The 15698-nt window shown below is 45.1% G+C and overlaps 1 protein-coding gene across 1 annotated transcript; it reads right to left on the bottom strand.

The window, feature by feature from the left end:
* Window positions 8744–9658, bottom strand: LOC100156664 (olfactory receptor 13G1-like). The gene has a single exon (XM_005657514.1). The coding sequence runs from the start codon at window positions 9656–9658 to the stop codon at window positions 8744–8746; it is 915 nt and encodes a 304-aa protein (XP_005657571.1).

Below are 15698 nucleotides of genomic sequence, written 5' to 3'. Positions count from 1 at the left end.
GAATGATGTTAGTACATCTTTGTTTTATGTGGCTTTTATTATCTTGAATTAGGTTCTCTCTCTCTCTCTCTCTTTTTTTTTTTTTTTTTTTTTTTTTTTTTGCTTTTAGAGCCACACCAACACATATGGAGGTTCCCAGGCTAGGGGTCGAATCAGACCTACTGTTGTTGGCCTATGCCACAGCCACAGCAACTCAGGATCTGAGCCACATCTGCAACCTACACCACAGCTCACAGCAACACTGGATCCCTAACCCACTGAGCAAGGCAAGGGAGCAAACCCATATCCTTATGGATACTAATTGGATTCATTTCCACTGTGCCACAATGGGAACTCTGAGGTAGGACCACTCAGGCCCACCTCCTGGAGAGTTTTTATCATCAACGGGTGCTGAGATTTGTTGAAAGCTTTTTCTGCATCTATACAGATGATCATATGGTTTTTATTCTTCATTAATGCAGTATATAATGTTGATTGATTTGCAGATATTGAAAAATACTTGTATCCCTGGGAAAAATCCTGCTGGATCATGGTGAATGATCCTCTTGATGTATTGTTGGATTTAGTTTGATAATATTTTGTTGAGTATACTCACGTCTGTGTTCATCAGTGATACTGGCCTGTAATTTCTTTTCTTGCAGTATCCTTCTCTGGCTTTTGTATCAGGGGGATGATGGCCTCATAGAATAGGTTTGGGACTGTTCCTTTCTCTTCAATTTTTTCAAATAGTTTCAGAGGGAAGACTGTAATCTCTTCTCTGAATGTTTGATAGAAGTCACCTATGAAGCCATCTGTTCTGGACTTTTGTTTGTTGGAAGTATTTTAGTAGTTTCAATTTCAGTGCTTGGGTTTAGTCTGTTCGTGTTCTCTATTTCTTCCTGGTTCAGTCTTGGAAAATTACACCTTTCTAAGAATTTGTCAATTTCTCCTAGGTTGTCCATTTAATATGTATATTTTTGCTCATAATAGTTTCTTATGTCCCTTTGTATTTCTGTCATGTCAGTGTAACTTCTCCTTTTTCATTTCTAATTTTATTGATTTGAATCCCCTTTCCCTTTTTTCTTTATGAGTCTGGCTAAAGATTTATTGATTTTGCTGATCATTTCAAAGAACTAGTTTTTGGTTTCTTTGATCTTTTCTATTGTTTTCTTCATCTCTCTTTCATTTATTTCTGCTCTTATCTCACTTTAGGTTTTTTTTTTTTTTTTTTTTTTTTTTTTTTTTTTTTTTTTTTTGTCTTTTTGCTATTTCTTGGGCCGCTCCCGCGGCATATGGAGATTCCCAGGCTAGGGGTCTAATCGGAGCCGTAGCCACCAGCCTACACCAGAGCCACAGCAACGCGGGGTCCGAGCCGCGTCTGCAACCTGCACCACAGCTCACGGCAACGCCGGATCGTTAACCCACTGAGCAAGGGCAGGGACCGAACCCACAACCTCATGGTTCCTAGTCAGATTCGTTAACCACTGCGCCACGATGGGAACTCCTCACTTTAGGTTTTGTTTGTTCTTCTTTCTCTAGTTGCTTTAGGTGTAAAATTATGTTGTTTGAGATTTTTCTTGTTTCCTGATGTAGGGTTGTATTGCAAACAGCTTCCCTCTTAAAACTGTTTTTGCTGCATTCCATAGATTTTGGATCATTGTGTCTTAATTTTCATTTGTCTCTAGGTATTTTTTTATTTCCTTTTTGATTTCTTCAGTGATCCATTGGGTTTTAGTAGCATATTGTTTAGCTTCCAAGTGTTTGTGGCTTTTTTTTTTTTTAGGTTTTTCTTGTAGTTGATTTCCAGTCTCACTGCATTGTGGTTGAAAAAGATGCTTCATAGTATTGCAATTTTCTTAAATTTATGGAGGCTCGGTTTGTGGACCAACATGTGATCTATCCTGGAGCATGTTTTGTGTGCATTTCAGAAGAGTGTGTATTCTTCTGCTTTTGGATGGAATGTTTTATAAATATCAAGTAAGTCCACAAGGTCTAATGAATCATTTAAGACTTCTTATCCTTATTGATTTTCTCTCTGGATGATCTGTCCATTGACGTTAAAATCCCCCACAATTATTGGGTTACTGCCAATTTCTTTTTTTATATCTGTTGGCAGTTGCCATAGATGCTCCTATGCTGAGGGCATATATATTTCCAATTGTTGCACATTCTCTTTGGATTGCTCCTTTGATCATTATGTAGTGTCCTTCTTTGTCTCTTGTAACCATTTTTATTTTAAAGTTTATTTTGTCTGAAATGTGTATTGCAACTCCAGTTTTCTTTCGATTTCCATTTGCATGGGATATCTTTTTCCATGCCCTCATTTTCAGTCTGTATGTGTGCCGAGATCTGAAGTGGGTCTCTTGTAGACAGATTTTATATATGTGGGTCTTGTTTTTGTATCCATTCAGCCAGTCTGTCTTTTGGTTGGAGTATTTGGGACTTAAGGTAATTATTGGTATGTGTTTCTTATTACCATTTTGTTAATTGTTTTGGATTTTTTTTGTAGGTCTTTTTTTCCCCCTTCTTCTTTTGTTCTCTTCTCTTGTGGTTTGATGGCTGTCTTTAGTGCTTTGTTTCGGTTGCTTTTTCTTTTTTGCATGTATCTAGTATAGATTTTTGGTTCATGGTTACCATGAGGTTTTGATATAGCAGTCTATATATATATAGGTCGTTTTCAGTTGCTGGTCTCTTAATTTCAAATGCCTTTCCACTATCCTGTATTCATACTCTCCTATCACTATTGTTGGTTTTGATATCATATTTATGTGCGGATGATTCCCTAACTTTATTATATGTTTGCCTTTACAACTAAGCTTTTCATTTGTAATTTTCTTCTCCCTATACATGGCCTTTCTTTTCCATCTAGAGAAGCTCCTTTAGCATTTGTTGTAAAGCTGGTTTGGTGGCACAGAATCTTCTTAGTTTTGCTTGTCTTTAAATCTTTTGACCTCTTTGTCAAATTTGAATGAGTACCTTACTGGGTAGACTATTTTTGGTTATAAGCTTTCCCTTTCATTACTTTTTTTTTTTTTTTTTTTTTTTTTTTTTTTGGCTGTGTCCATTGTATGTGGTGTTCCGAGGCCAGGGATTGAAACTGCAGCACAGCAGTGACAATGCCAAATCCTTAACCACTAGGCCACCAGGGCACTCCCTCCCTTTCATTACTTTAAACATATCATGGGGGAGTTTTCATCATGGCTCAGCAGTGAAAAACCTGACTAGTATCCATGAGGATATGGGTTTGATCCCCAGCCTCCCTCAATGGGTAAAGCATCTGGCACTGCTGTTAGCTATGGTGAAGGTTGCAGAGGTGGCTCAGATACTGCATTGCTGTAATGGTGGTATAAGCCAGTAGCTGCAACTTTGATTCAACCCCTAGCTGCGAACCTCCATGTGTAACAGGTGTGGCCCTAAAAAGCAAAATAAATAAATAAACAAACACACAAATAAATAAATAAATAAAATAAAACATATTGTGCCACTCCCTTCTAGCTTACAGAATTTTTGCATAAAAAATCAGCTGAAAACTTTGTGGAGATTCCCTTGCTTGTTATTTGTTCCTGTTCCCTAGCTTCTTTCAATATTTTCCCTTTGTCTTTAATTTTGCTCAATTTGATTAATATGTGTCTTGGGTGTTCCCCCTAGGGCATATCCCTGTGGGACTCTCTTCCCTTCCCAGAATTGTGTTGGAGACCATGGAACAGCTGAATTCTGTAGAAGGCAAATATCTATGGATGCAGAGTTCTAAAGTACAGACTCTCCTTCAAAGACAAGATAAAGGACTTATGCATTAACCATGTTATTCTATAAACAGCTGCACTTTGTCCTAAGGATACCCCATTTGGTATCACTAAGAAGATAATCTCATTATTGCCTATGCCTGTCCCTGCCCAGGAATCTTGTCACCTTCCTTGATCCCACTAATAATAATCTCATCACTTTTCTTAATAAAGATCAGTGGGCACCTTTGTCCTCTGCCTTTGTTCTGCAGAACAGAGTGCCTTCTGGCCCTCCACTTTGTAAACCTAAAGGTCTTGTGTGTGCTGTTATACCACCATCCCTCTTCTAGGATTCCCATTTCCCTGCAGCGCTAGACGCAGCAGACTTAAGTGTTTCCTTTTCCAAATTAGGGAAGTTTTTGGCTATTGTTTCTTTAAAAATTTCTCCAACCCTAACACCAGCTCTCTTCTCCTTCTGCAACCCATTTAATGCAAATGTTGGTCCATTAAATGTCGTCTCAGAGGTCTCTTAGACCTTCCTCATTTTTTTCCCCTTTATTCTACTCATTGGCAGTGATCTCCACCCATTGTCTTCCAGCTCACTTATTCACCCTTCCATTTCATGAATTCTGCTACTGATTTTTCCAGTGCTTTTTCACTTCACTTATGGCATTGTTCCTCTCTGTTTGTTCTTTAATCTTCTAGCTCTTTATTAAATGTTTCTTGTAATTTCGTGGTCTGTGCCTCCATTCTTTTATATTTCTTTTGTTTTTTGTATTTTTAGGGTTGCACAAGTGGCATGTGAAGGTTCCCAGGCTAGGGGTCCAATCAGAGCTACAGCTGCTGACCTACACCACAGCCACAGCAACGTGGGATCTGAGCCATGTCTGTGACATACACCACAGCTCACGGAAACACCAGATCCTTAACCCACTGAGTGAGGCCAGGGATCGAACCCACAACCTCATGGTTATTAGTCAGGTTCATTAACCATTCAGGTAGGTTTCCTATCTCCACTTCACTTAGTGTTCGTCTAGGATTTTGACTTGTTCCTTTACCTGAACATAATTCTTTGCCACAGCATTTTGTCTAACTCTCTGGTTGTGGTTTCCTTTCTGCAGGCTGCAGGGTTTCAGCCACTTTTGCCTCTGGTGACTTTCCCTGGTAGGTGAGTTCTGTCCAGGGTCTTTCACCGAATCTCTGGTGGGAGGGACTGCTTGCTGCCTGCCCACTCGTGGGTAAAGCTGCGTCTTGTCCATATGGTGGGAAGAGACATGTGAAGGGCTGTGTTTAGAGGTGGATGTGTGCCTGGAGGAGGTTAAGCAGCCACTCTGTGAATGGGTGGGGCTGTGCTCACTCTATGGTTGTTTGGCCTGTAATATTCCAGCACCAGAGCCTGTTGGGTGGGCCCAAGTCTGTAACACTCCAGCACAGGAGCCGGTTGGGTGGGGCAGCCTCATTTCTGCAAGTTGACCTCAGGAGGAGCTCACACTGATAATTGCTGCCTGGGACCTTCACCTTTTGTGTTCTGCCCCCACAGGAAGCTATAGCTGAACCCTGCTTCCCAGGAGACTTTGCAAGACACACAGGTAGTTCTGGCCCAGACTTCCAAGAGTGACTGCTTTGTCCTGGGACTGGTGCACATGAAATATCGTGTGCACCTTCCAAGAGTGGAGGCTCTATTTCTCCTGATCCCATGGATCTGCGGTCAAGCCCCACGGGGTTTCAGTGCCAATGGTGTGGGGGACTCCTCCACCCGATGTCAGACCATGGGCACGGGAACCTGATGTGGGGCTCAGAACTCTCACTCCTGTGGGAATGTCTCTGCCATATAGTTATTGTGCAGTCTGTAACTATACACCCACCCAGCAGGTATGGGATTTGCTTATGCAGCAAAATCACAACCCCCACCCCCATCTTCTCATGGCTTCTTTTTCTTTTGGGGTAGTATATCTTTTTTGGTAGAATCAACTCTTTTTTGTTGAGGGTTGTTCGACAATCCGTTTGGCGTTTTCATGAGAGGAGGTGAGCTTGGGTCCTTCTACTCTGCCATCTGGACTCCTCACTCCAGGAACCTTGTGCTTTTACGTGATAACTGCCTACTGCTCCCTGCACCCACCCCCACCCTGACCCTAGCAACCACCAGTCTGTCTGCATCTGCCTAACTCAAACATTTCCTATAAATAGAATCAGGAGACTTCGGTCTGGCTTCTCTCCGGGTAAGGAAGGTCTCCAAGATCCTGATTCAGGTCCTTTGGATATATGCCCAGAGGTGAGACTGTTGGACCCCAAGGAAATTCTAACTCAACTTGTTGAGGAGCCTCCATGTGGTTCGCTACAGTGACTGCACCAGTTACACTCCCACCGAGAGTGCACAAGGGTTCCCTTTGCCCCACACCTGCACAAACATGTGTCATCTTTGTCTTCTGCAGGACAGATATTCTAGCAGGTGTGAGGCTGTATGTCACTGTGCTTTTTGATCTGTGTTTGAATGACCTCTGCCTTAGGGTAGGCCCTTAGTCCTGTAATGAAGAGTTATTCCTAAGTGTGGCCCTTCTTCTGTTTTAATGGGGACGCTCAGGTAATGGCCAAGCTCCTCTCCTTGGTGGAACTCAAATTTCAATCACCACCTGTCCCAGTCTCTGTCCTTGGGCACATCAAACCGATGAGAGTGTGGCCTGATGAGGAGTTGCTTGTGCCCCATGCTCAGCTGAAAATTGAGTTTAGCCAGAGGAAAATCAGTATAATGACGCCATCCTTTCACAGGTTATTTCTGTCCTGCTTTGCCTGGTATACAACACCCTCAGCTACAAAAAGAATTGTGGCATTAAAAGGTTGTTTTATTCGGGAGATGATACTTGCTGCCTATGTGGAGGCTAATCTGATACAACCTACTGAAAGATTATAGAATTAGAAATAGCACAGTGTCTCTTTTTAAATCTCAATTTACAAAATTTCATTATACATACATTTTATTTTGGAAATAAAACAGAAGGAAAGAACGAGAGAACTTTCTGAGAATTTGAATCTAGAGCTTGACTGCTGCATATCTTGATAACTGCATTCCCATGCCGATAATGAAATACAGGACTTCCCAAATGAATCAATTCGGAAAAGCCTGGAATGCCATGTAAAGAAGTACATGGTGTTTTCAAAAGTGAGAGAAACAGGTTCTCTTTTAAATAGTAAGTACGGAATAATCCTCTATTTAGTAAAGTCTCTGTATGTGCAGGAACGCATACAAACAGGAAAAAAACAAGAAAAAAAACCTGTTTACACCAGAATGTTATAAATGGTTACCTCTCAGTGGAATTACAGGGGTTTTGCTCGAGTATATTCACCCTTTAAAGGTCTTATTTTCTAATTTTACCAGCATAGAATCCCTTTGTAATGAAAAGAAACCCCATTATCTTCTTCGGGACATCCCTACAGCACACAGCAACAGAAACCAGGAATTCATATGAGTTAGGGGTGTGAGCCTTACAGTGGCTGCCTGGGCTGCGGGTCCTCCACGAGGGCTCTGGACGGGCACCGCACTGCAGTGCCTCCCCCAGTGTGGAAGAGCCGTGCCCCTCACGCAGATTATGGCTTCAGGGTTCTGGTCTGGAAGCACCTCCTGCAGACCTCCTGCTTCCCCTGAGGACAGAGCATCTCAGAAAGCTAAGCCTACATACATGGAGGGCAAAGCCACAGTGTGGGGCCCACTAACCCTCAACATTCAGCTGACTGATCACCCCCTCCTCCCTGTGACCTTCTGTGAAAGCTCAGGCTCCAGGACTGTGCTGCAAACTCAGCCACTGGCCACCACCCAATTTCCACAGGCATCACAAATCTCATAAACAGGAAGTTTGTTTCTGATTAGGAAAATAAAGACAATGGTCACCATTCACTGACTGACCATGTCACAAAAATGCCTCTGCCAAGCCTTTCCAAAACTGGGTCTAGCGGTCTATTTGGTAGAAGTCATCCCTACCTCTCACTCCTTCTGTCAGTCAACTGGTCTTTACTGGGTGCCTGCCATGGGCCTGGTGTGCAATGCTTCCAGAATGAATTGCTTTAGACCAACAACCAGGGATTGAAGATATGAGGTGGACAGGACCGGGTCCTCGTCCTCAGAGGACTTACAGTGTGTACAGGGAGAGAGACAAGACAATGTGGAGGAGTCAGAGTTGCTCAGAGAGGGTGCCAAACCCCACAAGACTGAAAACCCTGTTCCCTCAAGGGTCCTTTCTCCCACATTCCTTCAAGCCACACAACCTCCCCACACTGCCGCCCCCAGCAGTGCAAAGTCAAATCACAAGGGAACAAAAAGTGCTTGCCCGTGAAGAACCTCATCCCCAGCACCTGTCCTGGTGCCCAAACCCTCCTGAACCCAACCTTCCTGGAGCCAGCGTCTTCCAAGGAGAGGTTGGCTGGATTCCTGGTTGGTGGTGGAGGAAGAAGGAAAGGAAGCCTCCAGGCCGCTGCCCTTACTGATGCCTGTAACATCTTTACACTGTTGACTTGAAAAAGCCTTGTCAAAATAGTACCCTAAAAAGCACTCCCCTTTCTGAAGGACTCCTCTTGGAGACTCTGCTGCCTGGGAGAACCTGTCCTCCTGAAACTCCTACCCTCCATTCAGCCCCCTCCTTCCCTGCTCAGCCCCCACTCTGACTAAGGCAAAGGCCACCGCAATGGAAGAAGCTCACAGCGGGAGAGCCCGAGCAAACCCTGGCTTGTCCACAAGATCCAGAGGTGGCCTCCTTGGGAGTACCTGGGAGGAGCGTTGGAGAAAGGGCTCAGCCCACCTGCAGATGTACCTAGTGCTTCTCAGGTCAAGTTCCTACTGGGAAGGACAGGAGTGTCTGGGAGGTTTAGGGGCAACTCCAGTCCCCAGGGCATAATGGGTCAGAACTGGTCGCATGGTCACTGAATGGTACTTCACGTGTGTGCTCAGAGAAAACAACAGAGGCTTCCAGGACCAAACACACCCCTCTGAAAGGAAAACTGTGCTGGGCCCCACCCTGGGGGGATGGGGGCAGGCTGGGTGACGAGGACAGACCTCAGCAGTAGGAGAGCAGCCTCCCGAGTGCCACTTTCACCTCTGTGTTTCTCAGTGAGTAGATGAGGGGGTTCAGGGAGGGTGCCACAGAGGTGTAGATCACCGACACCAACTTGTCCTTGTCCAGCGAGTAGCTGGACGTGGGGCGGATGTAGGTGTAGATGACAGTGGAGTAGTACATGGTGACCACCAGCAGGTGGGAGGAACATGTGGAGAAGGCCCGCTGCTTGCCCGCAGCTGAGCGTATGTGCAGGATGCTGCTGATGATGCAGCCATAGGAGAGCATGATCACGGAAAAGTTCCCTACCGCCAGGAAAAGATCCGCAGTGAAGGCCATGGTCTCGTTCAGGTGGGTCGGGGCACAGGAGAGCTTCAGCAGAGGTGGGATTTCGCAGAAGAAGTGCTCAACCACGTTGGAGTGGCAGAACGGCAGGCGCAGCATGAGGCCAGTGTGCACGCTGGTGTTGGTCAGGCTGACTGTCCACACCACTCCTGCCAAGAGCTGGCACACCTGGGGGCCCATCAGGGCACTGTAGTGGAGGGGCCGACAGATGGCAACGTAGCGGTCATAGGCCATGGCAGAGAAGAGTAGCAGCTCGGCCCCCATGGACCACGTGAAGAAAAAGAGCTGGGCCATGCAGCCCCCATAGGAGATGGTCCTGCTGGCCACCATGCCCACCAGCAGCTTAGGCAGGATGGTGGAGGTGCAGAGGATGTCCACCAAGGCCAGGTTGACCAGGAAGAAGTACATGGGGGTGTGCAGGGCTGGGCTGGAGCTGATGACCGCCACGATGAGCAGGTTTCCCGAGAGGGCCACGGTGTAGAGGAGCAGGAAGGCGAGAAAAAGCAGTGTTTGCAGCCCAGGAGGTTCGGAGAATCCCAGAATGAGGAACTCGGTGACCAGCGTCTGGTTCATCACCACCCTGGTGGGTGCCAGGCTGGGGCCCTCTGGGAGCCCAGGGGCTGCTCTGCCACTGGCTGTAGAGACAGAGGGACTCACTTTTACACTGGAGCTGAATGTTCCATCTTGCTAGAATGGGTGTAGCAAGAAAGAGAAGTTCAAATCCCAGGCCAGCAATAAAAGTGGAGCTTTGTGCCCCTGATAATTTTGGACCCCTGGGAAACTGCAGTGAGAGCAGCTGCCCAACGAGGTGTGGAGAAGCTCCAGTGCCCACCCCCTCTCTGCTGGTGCAGGACCGAGACGGCCACTCCCCCAAATCCCCAGACTCCAAGACCTGGACAGCGTGCATGACGTGTCCTTCCCTAGCCCTCATGGAGCACTGAGCATGTGTGGGGTTGCAGTTGGGCTCGACTATCAGGGAAACCCAGCAGAAGGGTTCCTGAGCTCTTTCTCCTACTTGAAACGTTTTGTTTTGCCACACATGCACGCAGTGTCTGGTCACAAAGGAAGAATGGCAAGATAAAGTAACCTTTTATGGCAAAGAACCTGTTTCCAAAATCCTCATGTCGCCTCCTAGACTGACCACAACAGGGCAGCATGGACTGAAGTCAGCCAAGGGTCTTCACACCCAGGGTCACTGGAATGCCAAGAACCAGAATGGTACCAAACCCAGATCTGGCAGCTGCCTGCCCCTGCACAACCCATTACGGGGACCCCCGCAAATTAGAGACATGTAATCACCAAAACTCTTCAGCTGAATGAAGCACCCCCCCACCAGGATCATCCAGAAATAGTGGGCACTTGGGCTCATGGAGGCCAGCTTCTGGATGGAGGTGCAAGTGAAGGTGTCTTGGCACTTTATAAACTGGGGTTCCATGGGGGGCACTGAGCGGATTTCAAGTTCATGCTTTTTAAAAATACTTCACCACTTAGCTTGCAGCACTTTAAAGAAAAAGGAGATTGTCACATGTCTGCATTAATCTGGGGACCAACCAACCACTGCATGGTGTGTCTTCAGTCTGGTCTCCCTGTGCCCGCCTGCTTTAGAGTCAATGCCTGGAGATTAGGGCTTTCCCGAAATGTGACAGAGATGTGTCTCTGTGAGCGGTGGTCCAGAATGACATCCAGACAGCCAACTGGAATGTCTTCACTGGTGTGGAAAACACTAACACTTCTCAACCAGCAATTTCTCACGGTAAAGAAGAGAAAGACACACACACACACACACACACACACACACACACACACACACACACACACACAGATGGAGAGAGTGATTTTATACCACCTTTTGTGCACATTACTCAGTTCCCTTTTTACAGAACTTTTGTTCTCCAACATGACAGCCAAAGGGGTCTCACGGCTCTTAGTCCCAGAGTAAAATAGCATCATCCACCCAAATCAAAGCACACACATGACACATAGAATCCACATTCACTCACAGGAGGTGCTTACGAAAGATGGAAAAGAATCTCTGGAGCTCCTGGTGTCCTCTCAAGAAACTCCCTTCTCAGGAAAACACTTGAGAATTCTCGGCAATCACTTGAAGAAAGAGTTGACTAAAAGGGAAAAAAAGTACCATGGGTACACTGCAGACAAGATGAAGGTCAGGCAGAGATGGTGAGCCTGGCTGGAGAAGCCCTGCCTCATCTGACATCCACAGAGATGGCTCACAGTTAGTGCTCGGGGGCCCTGAGGGACCAATTAGCCCAGAACCTGCTCTCCCTAATTAGGCAGAACCAGCCCATGGATCCAGGACTCTCTGGAGGAGCTGACCAGCACCTTGGGGACAGGTCTAAGCCCTGCCAAGGAAGAACTGAGGTCATCCTTGGCACAGGCTGGTGTTTCCTGCCTGGAATTGGGGCTGTGCTTAGACGTGCCCATCCAGGGACTGGCTGACCAGCAGCAGCAGCATGGACAGGATGCGCAGAGCTGACATGTCAGACGTTGACGTTGTCCTGGCATCCAGGCAAGGAACAAACGGACCCATCATTTCGGCTGAGGGCAGACACTGACCTTCCTTCCCAGAAAGAAACACACAAAATTCAGGGTAGCCTCTGTCAGTGGGTCTGTGGTCCATGCTGCTAAGAACATCACCCTATTTTAGTGTCATATGCTGGCTAAAGGCCGCCTGTCAACGGCCACTAGTGACACTGCTCTCAGCATCGGCTCTTTCACTGCTGCCTCCCTCGCAAGACCAGCAAGTACAGACTTCATCCAATCATGGCAACAACTCCTCTTTTTTTTTTTTTTTTTTTTTTTTGGTCTTTTGCTATATCTTGGGCCGCTCCCGCGGCATATGGAGGTTCCCAGGCTAGGGGTCGAATCGGAGCTCTAGCCACCGGCCTACGCCAGAGCCACAGCAACACAGGATCCAAGCCGCATCTGCAACCTACACCACAGCTCACAGCAACACCGGATCGTTAACCCACTGAGCAAGGGCAGGGACCGAACCTGCAACCTCATGGTTCCTAGTCGGATTCGTTAACCACTGCGCCACGACCGGAACTCCCCAACAACTCCTCTTAACAGTTGCTTACCAAACGTGGGGGGAATGAAAACCACCCTGCCCTGGGCAAACCACACCTGGGGAGTTCCTTGCTGCTGCACCGTGTTAAGGCTCCAGCAAAGTCTCTGCTGTGGCATAGCCTCAATCCCTCTCTGGAGAAATTCTACATGCTGTGGGTGTCGCCAAAAAGGAAAAAATCACACACCTGGGCCAGCATGAACCAGTGGCTGCAGCTGCCCTGCTCCTGGAAAGCTTTAGGACTTTCCAGTCCTCAGGACGTTAATGTGGAATCGGTGGTGGCTGGTCACCACATCTTCTCAGACTCATCCTGCTGCTCTTGCCTGGACGTCTTCAGTTCCCCGTTAGGGCACCTACCAGTTTGGGTCTATTTATACTTTGCGTTTACACCGTGGGACGTTAGGGGCATCCAATATGATGATTTGATATATATATGTACGCACTCTGAAATGATTACCTCAGTAAAATTAACTAATGTATTCGTCAGTTCCCAGACTTACTCTGTTTCGAGAATGCTCAGTGTTAGCTCTCTTAGCACATACCAAGTATACAACGCAGTGTTATTAACTCTGGTTTCCATGCAGTATAGTCAGCCCTTAGAACCTACTCATCTTATAACTGAGTGTTTGTACCCTTTGATCAACCTCTCCTCATTCCCCACATTCCAAGCTCCTGGCAAGCCCCATTCTACTCTCCGTTTCTATGTGATCCAATTTTGTTAGATTCCACATGTGAGCAGTACCGTACTTATTTGTCATTTTGTCTGGCACATCTCACTTGGCACAATGTCCTCCAGATTCATCTCGATTGTCCCAAAGGGCAGGGTGACTTGCGTGGGTTGTCTGATGGAGTCGTTAGTGTTTCCTGTGTATAAGATCGTGCCATCTGTGCAAACACAGACACTTTCACTTCTCCCTTTCCGATTTAGTTGCCTTTCCTTTCTTTTTCTTGCCTGTTTGCCCTGGCTAGGACTTGCAGTACTGCACTGAATAAAAGTGGTGAGAGTGGGCCTCCTTGTCCTAGTCCTCATCTTGGAGGAAAAGCTTTGAGCCCTTCACCGCTGAGGAAGATGCTGGCTGGGGGCCGGTCACCTATGGCCTTTAGTATATTGAGGTACCTTCTTTCTGTACCTAATGGTTGAGGGGTTTTTTTCATGAAAAGATGGTTTATTTTTTCAAATGTTTTCTCTACATCTATATCATATGGTTTTTAATCCTTTATTCTATTAATGTGGTGAATCATACTGACTGATTTGGGAATATTGAACGATCCTTGCATCACAAGATTAAAAGTTGAGCATACTTTTTAATGTGCTCTTGAGTTTGGTTAACCAGTATTTTTCTGAGATTTTTGCATCTATGTTCTTCAAGGATACTAGCCTGGAATTTCCTTTTCTGATGGAGTCCTTGTCCCACTTTGGTAATAGGGTGACATTGGACTGGTAAAGTGACTTTAAAGTGTTTGCTCCTCTTAATGCTTTCGGAAGAATTTCAAAGGACTTGTGTTTATCTTTAAATTTTTGGTATAATTGACCCCATGGGGCCATCTGGTCCTGGGTTTTTTTCTTGGGGGTGTTTTTTATTATTATTATTGCTTCAATCTCCTTACACGACTTACTCCTTGTGCATTTTCTTCAGCTTATCTATTTCCTCCTGACCCAATTGAAATGCTGCATGTTTATAGGAATGTGTTCATTTATCCTGGGTCATCAGTTTGGGGGACAGAATAGTTCATACTACTCCTTTATGACTGTCTCTAGATCTGTGGTGTCTGCTGTAATGTCTCCCCCTTCAATTATTTGAGTTCTCTCTTTTTTCTTGGTCTAGCTAATAGCTTTTAATTTTGTTGTTCATTTTTTAAAGAAATAGCTCTTAAGTTTGTTATATTTCCTATTGTCTTTCAAGGCCATATTCATTTTTTGCTGCTCACATCTTTAACATTTCCTTCCTCTGTATCTTTGGGCTACGTTTGTTGTTTTTTAGACTTCCTGGTTAGGTCATTTATCTGCATTAACTCTTCTTTCAATGTTGGTAGAATTCACTTATGGCACCAACTGGTGCTGGGCTTTTGTTTGCCGGGAGTTTTTAAATTACTGATTCAATTTCATTACTGGTAATCTGACTGGTCATAATTACTATTTCTTGCAGGATTCAGTTGTGGGAGATTGTACATTTTTAAGTATTTTGTTGTTGTTGTTATTGTCATTACTCTAGGAGATAGATATGAGAAAATACTCCTGTGGTTTATGTCCGAGAGGTTTTGGCCTATGTTTTCCTCTAGGAGTTTTATAGTATCTAGTCTTATATCTAGGTCTTTAATCCATTTGGAGTTTATTTTTACGTAAGGGTTAAGAATTCTCCTAATTTCATTCTTTTCCATGTGGCTGTCCAGTTTTCCCAGCACCACTCATTGAACAAGCTGTCCTTTCTCCATTGTATAGTCTTGCCTCCTTTGTCACAGATTAGTTGGCTATAGGTGCATGGGTTTAATTCTGGGCTTTCTATCCTGTTCCACTGATCTATATTTCTGTCTCTGTGCCAGTACCATGCGGTTTTGATGACTGTTGCTTTGTAGTATGGTCGGCAGTCAGGGAGCCTGATTCCTCCAGCTCCATTTTTCGTTTTCAGGATGTCTTTGGATATTCTGGGTCTTTTGTGCTTTCAAACAAACTTTAAAATATTTGGTTTGAGTTCTGTGAAAAATGTCCTTGGTAATTTGCTAGGGATTGCATTGCATCTGTAGATTGCCTTGGGTAGTATAGTCATTTTGATAATATTAATTCTTCCAATCCACCAGCATGGGATATCTTTCCATCTGTTTGTGTCATCTTTGATTTCTTTCATCAGCATCTTGTAGTTTTCAGAGTACAGGTCTTTTGTCTCTTCAGGTAGGTTTACTCCTAGGTATTTTAATCTCTTGGATGTGATGGTAAATGGGATTGCTTCCCTAATTTCCTTTTCTGCTCTTTCATTGTTAGTGTATAGAAATGCCGTCAATTTCTGTGTGTTAATTTTGTATCCTGTGACTTTGCCAAATTTGTGGGTGAGATCTAACAGTTTTCTGGTAGAGTCTTTAGGATTCTCTAGGTATGGTATCATGTCATCTGCAAATAGGGATAGATTTACTTCTTCCTTTCCAATTTGGATTCCTTTTACTTCTTTTACTTCTCTGATTGCTGTGGCTAGGACTTCCAACACTGTGTTGAAGAGTAGTGTCGAGAGCGGACATCCTTGTCTTGTTTGTGCTCTCAGCAGGAATTCTTTCAGCTTTTCACCATTGAGAATGATGTTTGCTGTGGGTTTGTCATATATGGCCTTTATCATGCTGAGGTAGGTTCCCGTTATGCCCACTTTCTGAAGGGTTTTTATCAGAAATGGGTGTTGGATTTTGTCAAAGGCTTTTTCCACATCTATTGAGAGGATCATATGGTTTCTATTCTTCAGTTTGTTAATATGGTGTATCACACTGATGGATTTGCGGATATTGAAGAACCCTTGCATCCCTGGGATAAATCCCACTTGATCATGA

Source organism: Sus scrofa, chromosome 14 (genome assembly GCF_000003025.6).
Source record: "Sus scrofa isolate TJ Tabasco breed Duroc chromosome 14, Sscrofa11.1, whole genome shotgun sequence".
NCBI classification, from domain to species: Eukaryota; Metazoa; Chordata; class Mammalia; order Artiodactyla; family Suidae; genus Sus; species Sus scrofa.
The sequence above is the reverse complement of the archived record's forward strand: the minus strand, read 5'-3'. Positions and strand labels throughout refer to the sequence as shown.